Source organism: Phaethon lepturus, unplaced genomic scaffold (genome assembly GCF_000687285.1).
Source record: "Phaethon lepturus isolate BGI_N335 unplaced genomic scaffold, ASM68728v1 scaffold10027, whole genome shotgun sequence".
Lineage (NCBI taxonomy): Eukaryota > Metazoa > Chordata > Aves > Phaethontiformes > Phaethontidae > Phaethon > Phaethon lepturus.
The window spans coordinates 25,583-36,704 of NW_010551115.1; the positions used below are offsets into that span (position 1 = coordinate 25,583).

General features: G+C 33.9%; 1 protein-coding gene across 1 annotated transcript in view; it reads left to right on the forward strand.

Annotated features, from left to right (window-relative positions):
- KIF15 (kinesin family member 15) overlaps window positions 1-11,122 on the forward strand; it is a 38,352-nt gene that overhangs the window by 25,077 nt on the left and 2,153 nt on the right. Inside the window, 11 exon segments of the mRNA XM_010290776.1 lie at window positions 322-407; window positions 844-919; window positions 1,195-1,281; window positions 2,266-2,370; window positions 3,229-3,351; window positions 4,834-4,980; window positions 5,970-6,074; window positions 6,355-6,519; window positions 6,970-7,076; window positions 9,823-9,895; window positions 10,525-10,562. Of these exon segments, the coding sequence (XP_010289078.1) occupies window positions 322-407; window positions 844-919; window positions 1,195-1,281; window positions 2,266-2,370; window positions 3,229-3,351; window positions 4,834-4,980; window positions 5,970-6,074; window positions 6,355-6,519; window positions 6,970-7,076; window positions 9,823-9,895; window positions 10,525-10,562 (1,112 nt within the window).

An 11,122-nucleotide genomic window follows, 5' to 3' on the forward strand; every position in this document is an offset into this window, starting at 1 on the left:
AAGTTGAAAAATCCCCCAAACTAATCTACAGTTGAAAATTCTAATTTCTCCCTTCAAAGCCTTGGATATTGAGGAACATTATAGTTATATGAAATTAATATCAATGGCAGGTGAAAACAGCTGATTGCTTAATATGAATAAGAGTTTACTTTTGAACTTGACTAGGACAATGCTAAAGATCTTTCTGTTTTCATTTAAGGATTTGTGGTGGGGGTTTTTTTCCAATCATCTTGGGAGTTTGTTTAGATTTTTATTTTCATTTATATTGTTCTAAAGACCTTATTGTAATTTCTTATAACAACATATATTTTGATATTCTAGAACCTTTTGAAACTTCTGAAAACAGAAAAAGAACATAATGAAAAACTAACGTTACAATTACAAGAAGACAAAGAAAACAATTCAAAGTAAGTTTTAATTAGTGATGGGGTTTATTTTCATCTGACTTCATTGGTTTTGTCCTATGCTAGGTTTTGTATTCAGATGGGGATCCTGTTTGCAGAGGTGTTTTTCCCCAGCTGGGTGGACATAATTACATAATGGGCTTTTTTATTTTATCCAACTTAGAGCAACACTTCATTTCAATGTATTCAATTAACATGACAAATGTAATTTAATTCCAAGTATAGTTCTTCATGTCAAAGATAAAGTTCCATTACTGATAGCAGTGTACGGCTAGTAACTAAATTATTTGTCTTGTATGGCACTGAGAAGGTGATAGTTAAAGAACTCTTAAAAAAAAATGAAGTGCAAATAAGAATAAACTTATATGATCTGATTCTTGTTAAAGCTCACTTGTGTTCTGATTATATTTCTCACTAGAAATATAATTTTCTTCTCCAGGGAGCTCTTGAAAGTACTTGAAAAAGCACAGGTGGAGAAACCATCCTCTGAAATGGTGACACGGGATGAGCAGCAGGTACAACAGCAGAATTGGATGTCTAAATCATGTGTTCATACATTTCCTTGTGCATTAATAGAAATTTTATTGGTGAACTGACTGTTCTGTTGATAACCAGCAAAATAAATGTAGAGTTCTCAAGCTTCAGGTTGTTTTGTTAAGATACTGCTTAATTTTTCTGGTAAGGTAAACAACTTAGTTCCTTCCTGGTTTTTTTTTCCATGGCTTTGTGCTTTACAAAACATACTTCAAAAGTAATTAAGTCTCTCCTTCACAATTATTATTTCTTCTAGGAAGCAAAACTGCAGAAATTGGAACAGGAGCTGGCTGCTGCTGAAGAGATTATTGTTTCTTTGAAGAAAACAAATGATACGGATAAGGTTTGGGCTTATTTCTGTTATTGATACCCAGTTTGCAGGTAATGATGTTCTGTAGTAGAGTTGAAAGCCCAGGGCCTTTCTGTGATACTTAGTAATTCTGTGCTTCTAGGCAGCCTTGGCTGTGTATCTAGGTAAAATAAATCCTACCTTTTACTGGTATGGAGTTTGCAGGGTGGTAGGAAACTGGTATGCATTCAGAGAAAACATAAGATAACTGAAGGTTTAACAAAAAAAAAAAAAAAAAAAAATCAAGGTAAAGCTATCTGCTGGACAAAACATCCAATGCATAAATGATGTAAAATTCACCTGATGATTAATAGGGCCTTCCGGTCAGTGTCATGTTCTAATGGGCTAGTAGAAAAGGTAAGAAAGGTGATGTAAGAATGTGGCTGTTAGGTATCTTTATTAATAAAATCAAAACACTTTTACATGAAAAGACTGCTCCAGTGTTTTGAAAGTTTAAATAGTAGAAGTTCCCATAGAACAAGCATTTATGCTCTATGTAAAAAGAGGCATAAGAAATCACATAGTGTGTTTACTATCTAGCATGATGCAATGATAAGTCTTGCTTTTTCCATGTGAAAACCAAAAATTTTACATGTATAATGTCAGAAGAATGTGGGTAGTGTCTGTGCAGTGGTGGTTCTTGAACATGCCTTTTTCCATTACAAATGTAACCTTAAACTATGGAACTTCTACTCTCCTATTAGAAAACCATTACAGCCTAAGACTAAATCAGAGGGCTAATCATCTTGTCTAATGAACACAGCAGGTTATTTAATTCTTTATGTAAGTGCTTGGAAAAAAAGCCAATGAATGAACAACAAATTTCCTTTTACTCATTTACATGTACATACTGAGGCCTCATTTTCAAATGACTGCTTGAAATTTGGGATTGACAAATTATACACCAAAAAAAGTCCAGTAATAAAATATATATTAAATATATACTGCATATCAGGATTAACCTTTTTTGTGTTGCAGGAAGTTGTAAGTGACTTGATGAGACAGATCCAGGAGCTGAGGTCTTCAATTAATCATAAAACTGAGTCCATAGATGGGCTGACAAGAGAGCTCGAGGATATAAATGTATGTTCTGTCATTTTGAAGGACATGGTATAGTTTTTTCAGAAATGGAAGGCAATGATATGTCTTGCCATCGGTCTCAAACAACATAACTTGCCATAGCATTTTAGAAAGAAACTTCTTTGTTTTGACATGTTGAAATCTTCTGAACATTTTATGCCTAAGGCTATCTTGAAAACTGAACTCTCTCCATGTGGTGGGTAAAGAGCAGTGTCTCTAAAGGGACCTATTCACATCCTGTAAACTACGCTCAGCTGACAGTCACATTTAGATTTTCTCAGAAATTGGCAATTTAAGACCTCAACGATTGCTGCTCAATTGTGAATTATTTTTGAGGGAGTGAATTTTTATGTTGCTGATATTACTATGTTCTACATCTGAAAACAAGTATAAAGAACTAAAACTATGTATTTGAATAACTATGAATAAATATGATGTATCTTCTTTATTAAAATAGGTCTGGTTTGCAGACTGAGTAACATGCAGAATGCTATAGATAATGTATACATATGAACTATGAATTCAAAAGGTCCTACAGACAAAATGTTCATGAGACAGATTTCTACTTATGGTTGTCTGGTTTTTTTAATAGCAGTTTTACTGGTTAATATGTGTTGTGGTGACTAGTATGAATTATATTAATAATCTTTTTCCATTGTTCTGACAACTCATTTCTAATAACATAATTTGTACAATTTAGCAAGTATGATATATCATTCTGATTTTAGTCATTGACAATTACATTTTAAATGCTTGTTGTTGTCATAAGATTTGTGGTATACATTTATTTGTATTATGTTTGCCAACTTTCATTGACAACATGTTTTCATAAAATATTCTAAAATTTAATGCTTTTTGTAGTGCAAGTATAATCTTGTTCTGGCTGCAAAAGAAGAAAGCAAAGGAATCATAGAGGATCAGGAAAAGAAGATTGAAGAACTGAGGGAAGCCTTGGAGAGAAGACAAATAGCTGATAACATTGAGGTAAAAACATTAATATTGGTGTATTATGATTATTTGTTTAACAGACCAATTGGATGTGGTTTTGCTTAAAATACTTGTGTAAAACCTAACGTCGTTTTAGCTCAAACTATATCTAGTTAAGCTGTTCTTAAAGGAATTTTTCATGAGATACCTGACAAATTCTGTTAAATTGTCACGTTACTTGACATAAATATTTTATAAGCTACTTCATAAAAACCTACGCTAAAAGCCTGGTTTAATTTTGTTAAGGCCACTAAGGAATCATCAGCTGAATTTAATGGCAGCATTAGATGATGCAGATGAAAAATTAAAATAGGTAGAAGAATATATTATGTTTAACATTATCTCTTTCCCCACTGCTACTATATTTAGTAACAGCTTTTCTTTATTCATAATTTTAACTAAAAGCTCCACCTGCTGGAAACAGCTTTAGGATGCATTGTTGAGTCAACTGCAGTTTTGCTTTTTAAAATTGTATCTTTCTTTTTTTTTTTAACTCTGTCTTTCCAATTACTGCTCTCACCATTATTTTGGTGAATGTGTCCATCAGTCAAAACCACTAGCCTCTCCTTACAAGTGATTTCTACAAGGTCATCTGTCATATTAGATATGCTTAGTCCAACCATATAGCACCAATAAAGTCTTCCAGAATAGTGTCTGCCTCTCAAAAACCATTCTTAGATAGCTTTCCACTATGTTTAATAAACATACTATCTTCACTAATAATCATACCTAAATTGGACATTCTGGATCCCGAAACTGAATCATCTGCCAAATGGATCACTTTTTGGTTTGGTTTGGTTTTTTTTTTAAACTGAAGTACCAGTTCTTACCACAATGTTATCCTTGGGTGTATCTGGCTCCTGATAAAATCACAAGTGTTTCTCCTTCTTCAACTTTGTACATCGGTTACTAATTTCCTTCATGCTTTCTTCACTGGACAAGAACTACTAATCCAAGGTGGCATTTAAAATACTAAGTACTATTTCTCGTTTTAGGTTAACACACCTTGTGTAGGTATGATCCCCTACCAGATAGGGTAGGAGTCTAGATCCTAGAATAAATCCAGAGGTATCTACAGAATAGCAGGGCACTAAAAAAAGCTGTAATCATTAATTCAGCATGGATTAAAATCTATACATTCTTTTCCTGTTTCTTATTTAAAGAATTGTATCTCTTTAAGTATACATTATACTTTAAACCAGTGGTTGACTCCAAATATCTCCCACAAGTATCTAATTTGTAACTGTATTGTGGGAAAGTTCTCATTTTTGTTTTGCAACCAAGACAAGGGATATGGAAAACATGCTCAAATAAGAAACTTATATATTAATGCTTGCTACAATTCATGATGAAGTGGAGGGAAAAGGGAGATGCTTGTAGCTATTAGCAATCTTAGCACCAATGACAAAACATCTTAAAACAGCTGCTTTAGAGTAACTTCAACATTTCTTTCTTTACTCATCCAATGACTTAAAATAGAGAGACCTTCTGTGTGAAGACTTGCATCATACCACTGAACAGCTGATAAGACTGACAGAGGCCTCTAAGAAACATGATTCATTGCTTCAGTGTGCGCAAGAAGACATAAAAAAGAAAGAAGCTCTAATCCAGGAACTCAGGGAACAGGTAAAACAAGGAAATTTTTCTGATGATTAGCTACTTGGGAGGGAGCTGTGGATAAACTGTAGCTTCTGGAAAAGGTTTTTCTTGTCATTTTAGAGCATCTTGTACACAGTACTCTTGGTGAAGAGCAATGCTTCTTCCTGTAAAAGCAAAGTAGTAGTTCAAAAGCTTCTGAACAAAGGCTAGATAACTTTTAAATATTTTGGAAATGGTGTCTAGAGATCACAAAAATGTTTACTCTGAAAGCAGAATAAAATTATCAGTACTTGTAATAACAGAGCAGTCTGAGGTTATAAGCAGTGTAAACTAAGGGATTACTTTTTATTCTACTTAACATTTACCCACAAATGATATCATTATGCAATGGAGATAATTGTTAAGCTCTATAAATTATGCAGTCTGAGAGTCATTTGGAGCTTTGGCAGACCAAATAGCTACCTTACGTTTTTGTCCAAATTTTAGCTCTAGTTATCACAACTGTCATAGTGCTAAGTAATAGATTTGTGTTGGCAAAAACTCTAATAAGGATAAGTTATTTTGGAAAGAAGAGTCCTCTTGTCATGTTAGCCTATTGTCTCTGAGGAAACTGATTAAATCTATACTAGTAAAATCTTTGTTTGTATCAAATCATGCTTTGACCAGTAATGTTTACCAACAAAGTTTTCCTTTGCTAGCAAGCCCTTTGAAAGGTAGATTGTGTTAGCAAGGAAAAAAAAAAATCAAATACCAACAAGAACAAAATTCAGATTAACTACGCAGTATACAGTATATAGTGTATATATGCTTTCAAAAAATGCTTGTTACATGCAACTATTGAATGATTAACACTTATTGGGTAAATATAGAAAACAGTTATGAAAGTGAAGTGCAAGGTAATCTAAAATAACTTGTGGTGTACTTAAGCTTGCTCAAAATAGAGATCTGGCTGCTTTTTTCTTTAATATTTTCTGTGTATTATGAGTTAATTTAATTCTAATTGGCGTTTCTAATAGTTGGACAAAATGACAGAAGAGCTGGAGAAGAGGAAGAATGAATATGAACTAAAAATGAAGCAAATAGATTGCTTTGTAGACTCGTCTTCAGTAATATTTCCTCAGGTATGGCATCTGAGAGAAACATTTTCATTGTAATGACTGTTAAAACTCATTGAAAAGGACTAATAAACTTTATGGCATGGCTTCAGGCTGGGACCAGAAATGACAATGTATCAAGAGTCAAATCCCATTCACCTTGTTTGTAACTTAAATGTATTCTTGATGATTTGGCTCCCAGGAATTTATTAACGTATGTCTCTAAGTATTAAAACATGTAACCAATACATAGAGGAAACAGGTCTTTACTAATAGTTTGTGGGTTTTATTTCTTTTAACTTGCCAGTGTCCAAAAACTCCCCCTAATTTTGATGTAAATTTGGCAAAGCTCTTGGAAACTCATGAGCAAGAAATAGCTGATCGGAGAGCTTCTGCAATAAATCTGGAGCACCTTGTACATGAACTGAATGAAGAACGAAGAGCTAAAAATGATGAAATTCTGAGGCTGAAGGTACTATGAGTTAATCTCTACAGGCAATTTGTAAGGTTAAAATAAGACAGAATACAGAGTTCAGATTTTTAATGAGTTCTGCTTAGTAGTCTGTCCATCAAAGCAGGAAGGTGGTCCTTGGTCTTCTCTTTACCTAGGCTGGTAACAAATGGTGAGAACTTGCTTGAGATGTCCATATAACTCATTTTCCCAAGGACTGGGTTGTTTCATGTCCATTAATATCAAATGGTAACATCATTTTTGCTGATGAAACTGTTGTGACTTATTTTAAATCACATTTCTAATGAAACTGTAAGTGGAATGGTGATGTAGATCTTTGCCAGAGAACTGTGCTTGTTTCTAAGAAATAGTTGTGTCTTCTGTTTTACTCAAAAATATGTTTAACTGGACATTAAAAGAGGAACTGCAATTTGGTCTTCAAATAAAATGTTTCAAATTTCACTTGCTTAGGAACAATTAAATGAGTTGGAGAACTTGCGTTTGGAAATGCAGGTATTGGTGGAGAACAACAGGAATTTACAGAGTCTTGTAGAAGCTCAGAGACTAAGCAAGAACAGGTAAAGTAAAATAAAACAAGAAAAATCTGTTTTAACTTAGAAGTAATTAAGTAAGATAAATAAATCGCAGGTTTTATTTGAAATACAATCTTACATATTGTTCATATAATTAAAATTGACTCAGCCTTCTATGAAAATTGTTTACTGGCTTGTAAACTTTATTCCCTTTAAATCCCAAATTGTTAAATACAACAAAGTTTTCTAAAGGAAATGGAAATGGAACATAAGATAATTACATGCATAGCCATTTCTGTGTATTATATATTGCTGTATCACTTGTGCAGTTGTGGATTCAGCAGATAGGAAATGTCCAGATGAATTCAACACAAGTTTTAACATAGACACAAATGGAACCAGTTCTCCATCTTGTGTTTTTTTGAGGGTAAGGAATGAACTTCCTCTGAAAAGATGGTATGCTACTGTACACCTTAGATTGGAGATATCCCGAAGTTTGGTTTGAACTGTAATCTGTACAGCTTAGTTTTGGACAGAAAATACTTTGTTCCATGGCTACCTTTTTTGTTTTTTCTTTGTTTTCAATTTTGTAAATAATTAAATAATCTTCTGTTTTACATCTTGTGAAAAGAAATCTTAACTGGCAGCAATTAATTCTGTTGATACTTACAGAATCATAGAATAGTTTGGGTTGGAAGGGACCTTTAAAGGTCATCTAGTCCAACCCCCTGCAGAGACATCTTCAGCTAGCTCAGGTTGCTCAGATATTTAATGACAATTCATTTTTAAGGGCAATTTAGTGAACAGTAACTTAAAGCTAAGCAGGAGTTTAATCTTTTTTTGCCTATTAAGTGTAAAAATTAAAAATCAAAAAATTCCAGAACTTTTAGCTCTATTCAATGAATTACCAGTGTTGTCAGTTTTAGAACTGACTTTTTGGGAAAATAATTGTTTAACATAAAAGAACACTATTAAATTTTTGAAAATAAGTATTCCAGTTAGAAGATGCTGTAATTGCAGGTGCCTGTGCAACTCCCTATTGTATGTATTATGCAGTAATCTTAATTACGAAGGGATTCATTTGTGGAAAACATTCTGTGCACAAGTGGGAATAGATCAGGTGGGATATTGAATGATGATGTTGTCTCTAGGGCCTTCTGCTTAGTTTGCAACAGACATTTGAAAGTGTGTTGTGAATTGAAACAGGAATCACAGGAAAAAAAAAAAAGTGGTTACCTTCCCATGGAAAACTGGATTTTGTGGCTTTGTTTTTCACACAGTTTATGGAGTAGGTTACTTGGACTCAATTTTTCACAGGAAAGCATTACTTTTATGTTCCTGACTTGCTGGTTCACAACTTGGGACCTTGGGTTATAATTTGGATGCGCACTAACAATTCCCAGCTGCTGTTAGTTGATGGGAGTTGTGGTCTGAATAGATTGAAGGCTAACAGTATACTGCATGCTCTCTGAAAAATCAGGTTTAGGTGTCTCAGGTGGAGACATTCACAGCAGACACAGACCTTGTACATTATGGGAGTGCCTGATAGCAGCAGCAGCAGGTAGTAGTTATGTTTTCTGTGGCCCAGAGTTAGAGAATGAGATGATTTGATCATAGGTGTCACCTGTGACAAAGTAATGAGATGGGACAGCTTGGACTGCATTGGAGGATGTTTGAGAATACAAAATGAGACCAAGTGCCGGCTCTCTTTTGATATTTAGTGTTAGGTCAGTGAAGAACAAGCTGTACAGGAAATGTCAGCCTTCACCTCTGTAATGCTAAGCTGGAGCAGGCTCAGTTCACCACTTTGGAGCTGGTACAGGCTCACCCGTACTAGAATTTGAAAGGCTTAAGCATAACCAATGATTCTGAACTTGGAGGTTTCTAAGTTCATGTAAGTATCCACTAAGAATAAGTAAACAAAATGTGTGGCAGTTTTGTCCAACCACTTATAAGCTTGGGAGTTTGGGGGGATTTTGGAAGTGGGTGGTACCAAAATTTAACAAGGAAAATATATTATTTTTATTTTAGTTCTCAGAAGTTGTTAGACTTTTTAAGCTGGCATTTAATTAACATTTACAAAAAAAAACACCCACACATACACACAATTACTCTCACTGAGGCTGTTTATACCAGATATGAAAAATAAATCATCCTAGCTAGGTATGTTGACAAAGATTGTAAGTTACTGAAAATAACCATCTTTTATAACCACATCAAATTACAATAACTGTTAATCAATTAAGTTCGTTCTTTTTGGCACACTACAAGAATGAAGTGGTTCCCAATGATGTGTTGGTTTTGGGGTTATTTTAATTCTACGGCATTTGCTTACTTCCATCCAATGTCATGCTTATTAAAAAATAACAAAATAAAAAGTTTCCAAGTCCTCTGAATACAGAAATCTTTTACCTTCTTAACTTGGCAAGACCACTGAGCAACTATCTTGTAGGAACAAGTTGCTTTGTGCAGTCTATATGCACGTGAACATCATGAACTAATAGAACATTTACCTCCATCCCGAAGCTGTCTAACATACCATTCCATAGTTATTACATTTTTAATTGTTTCATTAAAACATTAGATTCTCTATACTCTAACAAAGGAAAATGTGATGATCTTGGGTTTAAACTTTTATATTCTTTCTAGAGTTGTTTCATGATGTTCAGTATTCTGAGTACGAACATGTGTACATGTGTACACACATTTACTGGTTTAATCTGGGTAAGAGGTTGGTTTTACAACTGGTTTCCTCTTTGTGAGAAACTTTCTTCATTCTTGGATTTCCTAGTGATCAGAAACGTCCTGACGTTCAGTACCTCAAAGAGAAAGAGGAGGAGATTGCTGAAGAACGACTTGCCAAGGTATATTACCCTCCTCATGTCAGTTGCTGTTTCCCTGCTGTGAATTATTAACGTGTTCTCTTCTATTTCACAGCAGTGAATTCTAGTGAAAATTCTAGTGACTAGAAATCACACTGATTTCTAGTCAATTCTAACAGACACAGAGCCTGGTACTTCTCTCTTAAGGTTTCTGTCTGGGTCTAACACCAATGAATTGGATGTTAGATTGCACAATAAGCAAAAACAGATTCAGATCACTAAATGTGACTCATCTCCACTTTGTTGGAGTTGGAAAGTGAAGACTGTATCACTTGCTAATGTCAAGGCTCTGGGAAAGGGAAGTTAATGTTGCAGCAGAGGTTGCCATGGATCTCACAGACAGAAGAACCCCCTGTTAGAGCTCTGCTGTGTAGAATGGGCAGAGATATTGCTGTGGGTCCTTTGTGCTGGCATGCAATTGGAAATATGTCCATATAGCAAAGAGATGAACTTATAGCAAATATTAGAGATGTGAGTTACTGGGCAGTAGGATGATTTTGGTAGGATCTAGAATGAGATACATAGCATAAATTACGTGACAAATAATTTTAAATGCATATATATGTATATTAAACATTAAGAATGTAACTAATATTTTTGAACTTTTACAGAATAAGGCAGTGGAGGAGATGCTGAAAATCAGAGCAGAGTAAGTTTCAATATTGTTCATTGAAGTGTAAACTCATTAATACCAAAAAGGTACATTTAAGCAATAGAAGTCTACGATCTGAAACTATAAAAGATGTAATTTGGAAATGTTTACACTTCTGAAAGACACACTGTGTTCTTACTCTTTCTCACCAGTAGGTGGTAGTAGCACCTATTACTAAATTTCAAAAAGGGTAGCATTATATTTCTGAAATAGGTGGAACCATAGAAAAACTTAAATTGGAAGGGACGTATTGAATTGTTTAAAATTATCTATGTTTTGAATTATTTTCTATGCAGTGAATTCTAAGCACATTCCTTTTCAAATTAAATTGAAATACTGTTCATTTCTTTATTAATATCATAAATACTTTATAATTTTAAACATAATCTAATTCTTTGCTTTTAATTATTTATTGTTAGAGGATTCCTAGACTGTGCTTGCACTATTTTGCAAGTAGGCCTCAATAATTCAAGTGTTTTGCACCTTGGATGAACAGTAGTCAAGAAATAAAATACTGAATTAGTAGACAAAATTAGTTTAAAAATATTGTTCCTGTT